Source organism: Salvia splendens, chromosome 9, assembly GCF_004379255.2.
Source record: "Salvia splendens isolate huo1 chromosome 9, SspV2, whole genome shotgun sequence".
Taxonomy (NCBI): Eukaryota; Viridiplantae; Streptophyta; class Magnoliopsida; order Lamiales; family Lamiaceae; genus Salvia; species Salvia splendens.
The window spans coordinates 9,007,027-9,021,220 of NC_056040.1; the positions used below are offsets into that span (position 1 = coordinate 9,007,027).

The 14,194-nt window shown below is 32.7% G+C and overlaps 1 protein-coding gene across 1 annotated transcript; it reads left to right on the top strand.

Moving 5' to 3' along the window:
- Window positions 1-1,982: 1,982 nt before the first annotated feature.
- Window positions 1,983-5,460, top strand: LOC121747547 (PLASMODESMATA CALLOSE-BINDING PROTEIN 3-like). Its single transcript, XM_042141598.1, has 4 exons — window positions 1,983-2,273; window positions 2,739-2,978; window positions 3,276-3,309; window positions 5,020-5,460. The coding sequence occupies exons 1-4, from the start codon at window positions 2,222-2,224 to the stop codon at window positions 5,237-5,239; spliced, it is 546 nt and encodes a 181-aa protein (XP_041997532.1). The 5' UTR covers window positions 1,983-2,221; the 3' UTR covers window positions 5,240-5,460.
- Window positions 5,461-14,194: the final 8,734 nt, after the last annotated feature.

The window sequence follows — 14,194 nt, forward strand, 5'->3', positions numbered from 1 at the left end:
GTTAGATCCACTTAAGAGACACTACAATTAACTTCCTTTAAAACGACAATGTTAATTGAGAGTGGAGATTTTTCAAGGGTCTTAGGAGTCAAAGTAAGAACTATGCTAGGGTATTGTAGTTGGAATTTGTATAACCATAACTGTGAACGCACATCCCTGGAATTCCCTTATCTCTATACTTTTATCTATGTGATTTATTTGCAATAAGTTGTTTATTTGCTTTCAAAAATTAAAAAATCTTTTGGTTTTCCAAATAGTAATTGAGATTTAGTAGGGGGTAGTCAGTCTGTGCTTGTTTCCCCCGTGATCGATATCCGGTACTGACCTTTAGCTATACTATTTCTACTATGTATACTTGCAGGTATTTATAGTGCTAATAAAAAGTGCACCACTCTTGCGGAAGATCATGGATGTGAATGTTGTGCTCTTGCGAAAGAGTAGAGAGTAAAAAATAAATAAATGTGAGTCCGAGCCTACAACTATGCTCTTGAGGAAGAGCATGTTCGTGGATACCAGTGTTTTAAAAACCGGCCGGTTCGACCGCGAACCGATAAGTTATCCGGTCCGGTTTGCTCATATAAACCGCCACTATATTGAGCCGCCTTGAACCAGAACCGCGAACCGAAAATCGATTTTCACTAAAAATGCTTAAAACTTGGTTGTCAAGGAGGCTTGAACCCAATACCTCTTGTCAAATTAGTAACACCTTTACCACTCCACCACAATACTTTGAGTTATGTAACATGAACATTAACTAAATTTATATATTAAACGTGATAAATTTTTATTTACACTAACTTATAATCCAAATTTAATAAATAATTATTAATTACATTATATATAACTATATTTATCACTCATTCACTAAATTTTATTATACTATTTATTTATAATCAATTATACACAAGGTTTAATATTTTTATATATTATTAATTGCATTTTGTTACTATATGTTATATTATTGCTTCAAATAAAACTTATTTTGAAAAAAATGAACTTTATTTGTTTTTATCATAAAATATCAACAAAATTTTAGTATATTTAAAATATACTTTATTATGAAAAATATTAGTATAAATGTAATATTCATTATATTTTACTTGTATAATATATTTATATATAAGTATACATAATGTTTAATGTGTTTTAGTGATAAATTATTAATTACATTTATCATTCATTATTTAATATATATTTTATATATTATATATTATAGATATTTATAATAATATTCTGGTTCGACCAGTGGTTCGACCATTGTATCGGTTGAACCATTCAACTAGTTGCTTCACCGGTTTGCCTACCGGTCCGATTTTAAAACATTGGTGGATACTCTAAGAGTGTCCACAATAAGGGAGCCGCGGCTCGTGGCTCGCGTGTGGCTCGGCCGCGGCTCCCTATTACGAGAGACACAGAAGGCCACGACGGGTGGGCGCGCCCATGGGAGAGCCACGACGGCGGCTCGGCCGCGGCTCTTGGGCGAGAGCCGTGGCTCCCTATTGTGGTGGCCGAGAGCCGCGGCTCAGCCCAATTTTGATTTTTTTTTATTTTTATTTTTAATAATTTCAAAAATTATTTATAAATACCTCATTCCACACATTTTTAATATTTTCGAAAATTGTTTATAAAATTTTAAAATTTTTATATTAAATTATGCAATTTTTTATAATTATTATAGTGTAGTAATTTTTATTCTACTTAAATTAAAATATAAAAAAAATGAAAAAATAACTAATTTAGTGGCTTGGGCTTGTTCACTGTAGTATGAACAAGTATTTTTGGTGACCCGGACACGGTTTTGTGGCCTAGGCCAACCCTTGTGGCTTGGCTTAGGGTGACGGGGTCTGCTATCGTGGATACCCTATGTCCAAACTCGAGGAGTGATTTCTACTGACTTCTTGAAAAGGGGCACCATAGACAGAGATCTAAGTTCAGACCGGCATAATAATCCACAGAGCCAAATACGTCCCGAAACAGAAAATAAAAGAAAAGGAAAATAAATCGGGAGAAGGCGACACCAGTCCCACTAGCAACAGGTTGGGCCATCTTCTTCCCCACATTCTGCATTTTCCCAATAGCTTTTCCCCTCTCTCTCTCTCTAAACATTCTCCAATTAACCCTATTTCTCAGTTCTCCCCTCTCTCACTAGTGGCTCCACTTTCACTTCCACACCATTCTTTTCCTCTTCCTCCTCTCGATTCCAGCTACACTGTGTTAATTAATGGCTGCTTTCGTGCTTATGGCTCTCCTTCTGGCCATCACTGGCCACTCCAGTAAGCTATACATACGTCACCACCTTTTTTTCAAGCTACAAATATTTGGTAGAAATAATTTTGAAAAGAGGTTTTCATTTACAGTTAGCTCATTCTTCCTCAATTCTTAATTAAGAAAATATTTACTTCTTCCTACATTATATTTTCTCTCTCTTGTTATGACTTTTTATTTATTTAGTTTTCAAATCTCGAGCCTTCTTCTATAGTTCTATATCTGACCAAAGAGCTTTGTTACCTTATTTTTGTCACCTCATTAAAATCTGCATATATCACTTCTTCCATCTCATGAATAATGCATATACATTTAAACTAATGATAGGTAGACTATAGTGTGATTGAAGAAATGGCTCCACTTTATTGTTAGTTAAAACTAATGTAGATTTAAATGGAGAAATAGAAAGCTTTGAGTAAGTGAAAAATAAGTTTGTACTAAGAATAAAATATTTATGAATTTTGATTAAATAGGCGCGTCGTGGTGCGTGTGCAAGGACGGGTTAAGTGACCCAGTGCTGCAGAAGGCGCTAGACTACGCATGCGGAGCCGGGGCAGACTGCAACCCGATCCATCAAAACGGACCATGTTTCCAACCCAACACCGTTAAAGCTCACTGCAGCTACGCCGCCAACAGCTATTTCCAGAAAAACCGCCAGCAACCCACCGCCTGCAATTTTGAAGGCGCTGCAACTATCTCCGCTTCCGACCCTAGTCAGTTTTCCTTTTTCCCTAAATTATTTTTTACGGCCTTATGAATCAAAAGGTGTGTGAATCGTAATTTGAAAACAAAATAAAATTACTAATGTTTAATTTTAAGGCTAAAAGTAATAGAAGTATGAAGGTCCAAATCATTACTAGCTTACTAGAATTATTATTGTTCCATCTAAAAAAAGAAAACATAAAAAGTCATTGGGTATATTATGAGTAGCATGTGGAAAGTGTAGCATGGGTTTAATTTTTTAGGTGTTACTACTATCAATTTAGATTTTTTTTCTTGTGGTTTTACAGGCATATCTGGTTGTGCGTATCCGGCAACAGCAAGGTAATTTAATTTTAGTCAACTCTATCATATGTATAGTTTGGTATTGGGAAATGCCAACAGTAAATTTACTTTAAAAATCTTGAAATGAAGCACTAATATAATTGTGTGTGAGAAAATGACAGTTCAATGCATTGCCTGAAAACCTGTCGCTGTCGTGGGGGTGTGCGAAATCCCGAATCTGCCCTCCACTTGTTTGGACCAACCCCATTTCAAATTTCCTGCTTTATATCTAGACTCTAGTCATTTTTCACTAAAATGAATCGACCAAGCAACGGTTATTAGGCCATTCATGTCCCTTTCTAAATACCGTCTCTTCCCTTATTTATTTATGGACTTCACTGTATTTTTACCCAATCTCTTAACTAAGTGATAACACCTACAACCCTTCATCTCTTAACCATCTCATGCATTAACTATTCATTCAATTTCATTCTTTATTTTTATTTTCAATAAATTCAATTAATAAAAATACACTTCATTAAATAAAAGAAAATTAAAATTTAAAATCCTAAAAAAATTAAAAAACACATAATTAAAATCTTAAAAAAATAAAAAATACATAATTTAAAATACTAAAAATTAAAAATTGCATACTTAAATTGGAGAAATTGGAGAAGAAGGATAGATGATATGATAGTTACAGAAGGAAAAAAAGATGAGAGATAGTGTGTTAGTGTGTAAAATGAAAGAGGTAATGAGAGTATTTATAGAATAAAAAAGAAAAAAATTAAATTAAATTCAAACAGTAATATTACCGTTTTAAAATTTTAATTTTCAAAGTTTTTTTTGGGAAAATCGATTTTATTTAAACAAAATTTTATTTATTGCGTCAGCATGACGACGCCCATTCGTGGGAGTGGGCGTCACGCCTCGCGCCAGAGCTTGCCAGCTTCATCGAGACGGAGAGACACACGATGCGACGGGAGGGCTGCATCGCTATCTCGATGCTGGCTCGTCTCGCCGAGACGAGTCCGAGCCCGCATAGAGATGGCGATGCGGATGCTCTTATAGCTCTATTTTTGTACTCATTGGAAACCAATTTGAACCACGGAGTACTACATAGCATTATTGCAACTTTACCTTGTGATAGTTTTAATTTTTGGGACTTAAAGTGCAACTTAATTTGCCCTTTCTTTGAATGTTTGTGCACTATTGGTAGGGAAATAAATAAACCGAACATGATAAGAACATATATTTTAGGTCGTACTATATCTCCAAGATATATGAGAGCTAAGTTTTCGTGCCTTGATCCTCGGCTCTGCACCACCAATGCTCTGCACCACTTTTTGGTGTATGAACGTCGAGAAACTGGGCACCTGATCTCGATTGAGTTGGAGTCTGCTTCATAAGTTTTTCTCTTAGATTGTGAGTTAGCAGAGCATCTCCAAAGGGTCAAATATTCTTGATAAAGAATGACTTTTTGGACCATCGAATATTCCTTTCCTTTCCATTAGTGATTATCCTACCATTATCAAATTCACAGATTTAGACTTCGGAATATGCAAATTTTTGCTGCCACAGTTGTAGTGTGATGATATTCATACTCGCATAGGCAGGTGGATATTGTTAGAAAATTCTTTCTTATTTTTTAAACTTTAAATATTGTCAGAGGATCGCTTGTCATAACTCATACTAGTAAGTAACATGATTTGGTGTTTGCAATATACTACTATCAACTTATCATGGCACACCCCTTGTTAATTTGTGTAGTTCCTCCACCACTGTGACTCCGGTCTCTGGGACAACTGGCAACTCCCCTGGCATGATAAATCCTAGCACCGGTGGCGGTGTACTAGGAGGAAACCCCGGTCTAGGCCCGTCGGGCATGAACCCCAACACCGACTTAAGTGATGCAGGGATCCGTCTCTCCAACGCCTTCTTCCACTGCTTCTGTGTGGTCATCGCCTTCTCGGCACTTGTTTTCTCGTGAGCTTGAATACAGCGGCAATGGTGCTCGGATAGGTTGCTTCAAGATTCGTGTATGGATGATGATGGTCAAGAAATTAAGGATTTTGAGGCAGCTTTTGGTTTTTGTCCCTGCCTCTCTCACTCTTCTATATAGTGTAAAACTTGATGGGATGTTCATTCTTTTTTTGAGTTTGTACTAGTTTTTAGTAGAGTAGTACTCCACTATCTATTTGCAGATTGCAACTTGGCTATTATTATTATTATTATTAGTATTATTATTATTATTATTAAGAGGGAGGGGAGGAGGAGGAGGAGGAGGAGGGGAGGAGAGGAGGAGGAGGAGAGGAGGAGGGGGGAAGGAGGGGAGAGGATATTAGAGGAGAGTATTATTATTATTATTATTATTATTATTATTATTATTATTATTATTATTATTATTATTATTATTATTATTATTATTATTATTATTATTATTATTATTATTATTATTATTATTATTATTATTATTATTATTATTATTATTATTATTATTATTATTATTATTATTATTATTATTATTATTATTATTATTATTATTATTATTATTATTATTATTATTATTATTATTATTATTATTATTTTATTATTATTTTTTTATTTATTATTATTATTATTATTATTATTATTATTATTATTATTATTATTATTATTATTATTATTATTATTATTATTATTATTATTATTATTATTATTATTATTATTATTATTATTATTATTATTATTATTATTATTATTATTATTATTATTATTATTATTATTATTATTATTATTATTATTATTCTTATTATTTATTATTATTATTATTATTATTCTTATTATTATTATTATTATTATTATTATTATTATTATTATTATTATTATTATTATTATTATTATTATTATTATTATTATTATTATTATTATTTTTTATTATTATTATTATTATTATTATTTATTATTATTATTATTATTATTATTATTATTATTATTATTATTATTATTATTATTATTATTATTATTATTATTATTATTATTATTATTATTATTATTATTATTATTATTATTATTATTATTATTATTATTATTATTATTATTATTATTTATTATTATTATTATTATTATTATTATTATTATTATTATTATTATTATTATTATTATGCGGATAATATATATGGTCTACTAATCCCCATATTTTTTATATTTAACCTTTTGCAATATTTTTAGATTAAATCTTCAATGAAATGAGGCACCATAGTATGATTTTTTACATTTAACTATTTTTCTTAACTATTTATCTTTAAATTTAATAAAATATAAAAAAATTTCTTCTTTGTACTTGTACATGCAAAATGACTTCGTATGAGATTTATCTTTAAAATCTTCAATGAAATGCGGTAGCAATAGCATAGTATGATTTTGTACATTTAACTATTTTTCTTAACTATTTATCTTTAAATTTAATAAAATATAAAAAATTCTTATTTGTACTTACTTGTACATACCAAATGACTTCGTATGAGATTTATAATATTCTTTCTATACCTCTAAATTTAGCTATCTAATTTTAACAGTCCCCCGACTTCCGGATTTCAGTTATCTTAAAATAAGTTGCTGGAACCTAATTCTGTCAAATTTTATGTTGAATGAGAGTGTATGTCAAAGCCGTATACTAGTACAGTAAAATACTAAATTGTTCACACTGTTCAGTTTTAACACTGTGTGATGCATAGTATTTTAGATTTTTTCTGAAAGTAGAAACACAAATGCGTCAATATTTAAATCGCAGAACACGTATTGGATTTGCATCGGGCAGTTCACGAGAAATGGCAAATGGGCAGCTCTTAAATTAATATTGGAACCCCAACAATAATCTTGGGACAATAAATATAATGACATGGAACTTGTCATATTGTGTATGGTTTTTGCACGGTTTTACACAAGTAAATATGTCTTATAATATTCGCTCTATATGTCCCCTCCTTTTACATGGATTATTTAAAAACCACTATTTAATAGGAGTAGTACTAGTTGTCATTTGATTTTAAAATCTCCTTTAGAGCACTATAAATGAACCAACTTACTCGTCAATTATTCAGAGCTCGAGTCGGTTGATCGAAATTCATTCAAGCTAGCTTAGAAGCTCATCTGAACTAGCTTAGTGAAGCTTGTTACCATAGCAAATCAAGCTTTAACATACTAGTATTATGCTCGTTAAATAACTTAGCTTGTAAATATAATATTTTGACTATATTATATTTTACATTTATGTCGTATTATTAATTAATGAATGTATTAAGTCTTCCACAAATTTTATTTTATCTTTATGTTATTTTGGATGAATTCATATCTGTATTTTTTTAAAAATTAGTACTTATATTTTATATCTATATTTGTATATCCAAATTTGAAGAGTTTGTAGTAACCATTTCGTCCAACGGCCCAACATGTCGTATTTATAAAATTAATACGATAGGGGGTCGTTTGATTTGTAGATAGAATATAACAAAATAGTGAACTTGAGACAGTATTTTCGAGCCGGATATAAAATAATGTCAAGATAGAGTTTTTTGTAGTTGTTTGATTGATTAGATAGTCTCCGAAATTATTATTTAGATAGAATGAAAAAGACAGAAATACCCTTGTTACAATGGGTAAATTAACGGAAGATAAAGCGGGGATACCGGAAACGAATCAGAAGCGGCTAGAGGCAATCATAAAGGTAAACACACAGGTTGTGGAGACAAATCAACGGATGATGCTGTTGTTAGAAATTTGGGCTTCCACATGACTAATTTAATGTGTATGGCTATATTTCAGTTGCCCAACTAAAGTGATCCTATAAAGATTAAAGTTTGGGCTAAAAGTGTATTTATTTGTTATGGAAATAAGTGTAGATACCATATGTGATTTTCTATTTGATGAGGGACTGAATAAAAAATAAAGGGGTTTATATTTTATATAAATATAAACTCGGGTTATGGTCCCCAGACGTCAGAAGAACGTTCAATATCTCTGTATTCTCTCGGCACACTATTGTGAACGACGTCTTTGATAGTTTGGAACATCCATAGCCGCTACATAGCAATTCTGCTGCTCAATTCGTTATGAATCAAGGTACGCTTCCGCTCTACAGTTTATGCTCTTTCTCCGTCGTTCTTGGTTAATTATCATAAAGAGGTTTATATAATTGTTCACTCAATTATTTCAATAAGTGGTATCAGAGCCACTCTATTGATGATTCTCTGAGAATTGAGAAAATGAGAATTAGGGTTTTATATTCTTATTCGTATTTTAGAATTCAAGAAATTAAATTTCTTAATATTAGGGTTTGTGGAGACTTTTCTTCAATTCGTGAATTAAAAATCGCAAATGATTCGCGTTTATATGGTTTTGGAAATTTTCAATTCCAGTTTATGATTATGCACGAATGAGAATGAATTGTGATTTTGTATTCACGGTTTATGGTCTATGGTATTTTTTTTAGTTAAGAATTTGAGTACGGATAAGCATGCTATTTCGAATTGATTGGATTAAGTGCAATGTTTTATGTTATCATTACGCGTACTGAATTGTTAATTGCCAAATACATGTCGCCGTTTTGGTTTATTCACAATTGTTGATATAATATTGCTTTGCACGCGTTCCAAGACATGTTTTGATTGTGGTTTTGCAATGGCCGAGATTCAGTTTTCAATTATGTGCAAATCTTTTCAATATGGCCTTATTAAAATATTGCACAAATTGATTATTTCCTTTATTTTGCGATAAATACGTGACAATTATTCAGTTTTCGTGTAAGTGGTGTGATGCCCAAAGGTGGACACTATTTGACATGATTTTATTATCAGTGTTTGATCACTATAAAGAGGTTGCCACTTGCAAGTTCATGTTACTGTCAAAAGACTTGATGTGAGTGTTGGGCTCGAAACCTCGTAATGTTTTACTAATGTTCAAAGTAGATTAGTTGAAGCAAGACGTTGCAAAATTAACCTCTCTTATCTAGACTTCTTTATTGCGAATATTAGGACAGTGATGTGTGTGTATTTTAATGCGGATATTAGTCGGCCCAATGAAGATTATTATTTGGCACGAGATACATACATACCTGTGGTGATAAATGAGTGACAATTATCCAGTTTTGTGTAAGTAATTGTGATGCTCAAATGTGGACATTACTTGACATGATCTTATTGTCAGTGTTTGATCACTACATAGAGGTTACCACTTACAAGTTCATATTACTGTCCAAAGACTTTGTATGAATGTTGTGTCGGTACCTCGAAATGTTACATTCTTATTTGAATTTTATTATGTGAGCATGACAATTATTTCAGTTTTATTCTCTGTTAAGTTATGATGTCCGCTTCTACAGTTTCTTCCAATATAAATAATATATTAATGTTAAATGGGTCAAATTTTAAGGGTTGGAAAGATAATATTCTGATTAAGCTGGGTTGCATGGATCTAGATTACGTGTTAAGGACCGAGCAATTTGTTTCTCGTATGGATAATAGTACTCTTGATCAAAAAAGAAACTATGAGAAGTAAATATGCTTGAATCGCGTAAGTCTAATGGTCATTAAGTATAGCATCCTAGTAGCCTTTCGAGACACTACATCTGAGAATATTACTAAGGTCAGTGAATACCTTGCCAAAATTAAGGAACGTTTTGCGAAAAACGATAAGGCAGAGACAAGCGTGCTTGATCTAAATAAAGTATAAGGGCAAGGGCAACATAAGGGAGCACATTATGAAAATGTCTCATGTTGCTTCACTTAAACTTGAATTCTAAAGACTTACTTGTGCATTTGGTGTTGCACATTTGGTCAGTATCTCAAGAAATAAAGTAAAAGGGCATTAAGAGAGTGTATTGAGAATGCTGCTATGGATAAGGGTTCATCACAAAAGAAACAACATAAGGATAATTAATGATAGTTGTTTCTTTTGTGGTAAGCATGGATATAAAAAGAAGAATTGTGACAAATATCACGCATGACGTGCAAAGGAAGTTACAAGTCTTGTTTGGGTCTGTTCTGAAATTAATTTGGCTTTAGTCCCTAATGATATTTAGTGTGTAGATTTTGGTGCTACTACTCACATAAGGTTATCAATGCAAGGCGGTCTGAGCTACTGAAAGTCAATTGATGGTGAAAGATACATCTAAGTGTGATATGAAAAATCGGTGGAAGTATAGACTATTGGGCATTGTAGATTGTTATTTAAGACTATTTTTTGGTTTTGAAGGATACTTTATTGTACAGTCATTTAGACTGAATTTGGTTTCTATTTCTGCTTTGGACAAATTTGGTTAATCTTGTTCATTCAGAAATATTAAGTTTCTTCTTTCAAATAATTCCAGTGTTGTGGGCACTGTTTTCATAAGTGCATATAACAATCTTTACATGCTTAATTATGTTACTTTATATTCAGAAGCTTTACATGTTGAATCAAAGGGATTAAGCGAAAAATAAATAATGAAAATTCGGTAAATTATGGCACAAGTGTTTAGGTCATATCTCAAAATAAAAAATTGTGAGACTCATGTAAGATGATTTATTGGATACACTTATTTTTCGGATCTTGATTTGTGTGTTCAATGTATCGAAGGAAAGCAGGGCAGACATAAGAAATTAGGTGCCAATAAAGCTATACATTTTAGAATTGATATATACGGACATTTGTGGTTCATTCACTTCGATTTCTTGGAATGATCAACACTATTTTATATCATTTATAGGCGAATATTCTTGTTTTGGGCACCTACATTTAATCTATTGAAAGTCTGGGGCTTTAGACAAGTTCAAAATATTCGGGTCTGATGTTGAGCTCCAACTCAACAAAGGCATTAAGAAAGTCAAATCTGGCCATGGTTGCGAATACTACGACAAAAATGACTGCTCAGGTGAACAATGTCAAAGACCTTTTGCCTTCTATTTGGAAGAGTGTGGGATCGTCCTTTAGCACACCATACCGGGATTGCCTAGCATAAATGGTGTAGATGAAAGACGAAATAAAACTCTTTAAGATATGTGAACGAGTATGATTTCTCATTCTTCCTTGTCACATTCACTTTGGGGAGAGGCATTAGGGGGTTTTCAAATTTTATGATCCCACTAAAGGAACTAATTTTGGGACGGGAATTGCGGTATTCCTTGAGGATGTTGAGTTTGGGGGAAGAATGTATTAAATGGGCATTACTTTTGAGGAGGTGTCTGTATCGGCACCTACTACTACTTCTGACAATGTTTAGGTATCAATTATTATCATTGAAGAAGAAGCAGATTAAGAACCTCAATATGATAATGTTGTAAACGTTCAATCTCATGCGGATGAGATCATTTAAAGTCAATCTCAACAACCTCAATGAAGACTCTCATCAATGGTACCACAAATTTTATGAAGCAGTTCTTTCATTTGGATTCAGAAATAATGTTATCGATGGTTGTGTGTATCACAAGTTCAGTGGGACCAAATGCATCTTCTTGGTATTATATGTCAATGACATATTGATTGTCATTAATGATAAGGATATGTTGCACTAACACTAAGAATTTTCTCTCGAAGAAATTTGAGATGAAAGATCTTGGGGAACCTCTTTTGTATTTGGAATCGAAATAAATTGAGATAGCTCTCGAGATATTCTTCGGTTGTCACAAAAGGGATATATTGAAAAAGTGAAGTATTTTGAGATGCATAATTGCAAGTAAAGAAATACCCATGTGTCTAAGAGAGATAAACCTAGTCTCATTTAGTGCCCTAAGATAAATCTTGAGATTTAGAAAATGTAGAAGGTTCCATATGCTTCAGCGATTGGGAGCCTAATGTGTGCTCAAGTATGTATTAGACCCAATTTGGTTTTAATTGTTTATATGTTGGGCCGATATCTCAATAACCCAATATGGATTATTAGGAAACAACAAAACGGGTTATGAGATATTTATAGAGAACTAAGCATTACATGCTCGCATACAGAAAATCAGGTAATTTGGAGAGATCTTTAGGCATTTTGATTCTGATTTTGTTAGATGCCAATACAATAAATGATCAATTTTAAGTTACGTATGTCTGTTGACTGTGAAGCCATTTCGTGGAGCAGTGCTGAGCAAACACTTTTAGCTACTGCTGTCATGACAACAAAATTCGTAACTTGTTTTGGGGCATGTAGTAATTGAATATGACTGCAAAAATTTTGGCACGAGGTTGCATACGGTTAAAGTATTGAAAGACCACTTAAGTTATGTTGTGACAATAACTCTGCGGTATTATATTCTAAAACAACATGAGCTTCCTGGTTGTTAAATAAAAGGGTTCGGAATGGACAAATACATATAGAGCATAAGGGAACGGATTTGATGATGACAAATCCGCTCATTAAGAGACTATCACCCAAGGTCTTTCATGGGCATGTAACCCAAATGGGTGTTATGTTGTTTAAGGGTACTTTCGTTCAGTGGGAGTAGTTTTAGTTATTGCTCTATATTGTGTTTTGAACATGAAGTTATAAACTCATGTTATTCTCTGCAGAAATAAAGTATTATGTTTTGTCCATTACTTTTGTAATTTGGTTCTGGTTTGATCTCACTAAGGATTGGGAGGACCAGTTGGAAATAGGCATGTATGATCACCTTGCATGAAATTTTCATGTTACACTCCATAATTGCTCTGTTGTTGATTATGTTTGCATATGTGATTAGTGATGAGTTTAATCATGAAAAAATATGGTGACTGCCTCTTTAGTCCTATGCCGATATGGTTGACAATAAGATTGTTCGGAAATACACTATGTGATAGCATATTTGAGCGCTTATTCGGTTTGTACACATTTATTTGGTGTCATGTGTTGCCCAGGTGGGAGATTGATAAAAATTTGGGTTTCCACATGACTAATTTAATGTGTATGACTATCTTTCAGTTGCCCAATTAAAGTGATCCTATAAAGATTAAAGTTTGGGCTAAAACTGTATTTATTTGTTATGGAAATAAGTGTAGATACCATATGTGATTTTCTTTTTGATGAGGGACCGAATAGAAAATAAAGGGGTTTATATTTTATGTAAATATAAACTAGGGTTATGGTCCCCAGACGTCAGAATAACGTTCAATATATCTGTATTCTCTCGGCAGACTATTGTGAATGACGTGTCTGATCGTTTGGAAGATCCATAGCCGGTACAAAGCAATTCCGCTGCTCAATTCATTATGGATCAAGGTACGCTTCCGCTCTACAGTTTATGCTCTTTCTCCGTTGTTCTTCGTTAATCATCATAGAGAGGTTTATGTAATTGTTCACTCAATTATTCCAACAGCCGTGGGTTTTTGAGAAGTTAGCCTGTGATATAGCCCAATCAATGACCTCCTCGTGGGTTTTTGAGAAGTTAGCCTGTGATATAGCCCAATCAAGGACCTCCTCGTGGGTTTTTGAGAAGTTAGCCTGTGATATAGCCCAATCAATGACCTCCTCGGCTCCACCACCTCCTTCGTCTTAGCTTGGAGTAAGAAGGGACAAGGGACTCAATTTCTTTTTAAGCGACTCAATTTCGGGCGTTATCCGATAGATGGATGTTATGTGAAATAGAAGTGTCCTTAAAAAACAAAAGACTATGATAATTTGTCATCAATTTAAGGACGCTTTCTTTTGCGTCCTTAATTATGGTTATTTTTAAAAAAAATTCAAATGCTAGTAATAACGTCTCAATTTTCATGTCTTTAAAAGATACTCCCTCCGTCCCGAAAAGTTTGTCACACTTCTTTTCTGCACTCGTTTTATAAAAATAATAATAAATAGTTAGAGTGGTGAGAGTGTAAAGAAAGAGAATAATTTAGTTAAGATTTTTCTCTACATTATTCTCTCTCGTACTTTACCCTACAATAAGAATGCACAACAATATACTCTCTCCGGCCCACAATATTTGTCACTCTTTTCCATTACGGTCCGTCCCACAATAATTGTCACACTTAA

Coding starts and splice junctions, on each gene's coding strand:
- LOC121747547 (XM_042141598.1), top strand. CDS start 2,222: ATGGCTGCTTTCGTGCTTATGGCTCTCCTTCTGGCCATCACTGGCCAC. Junction 2,274..2,738: donor GGCCATCACTGGCCACTCCA/GTAAGCTATACA, acceptor TTGATTAAATAG/GCGCGTCGTGGTGCGTGTGC. Junction 3,310..5,019: donor GCGTATCCGGCAACAGCAAG/GTAATTTAATTT, acceptor TAATTTGTGTAG/TTCCTCCACCACTGTGACTC.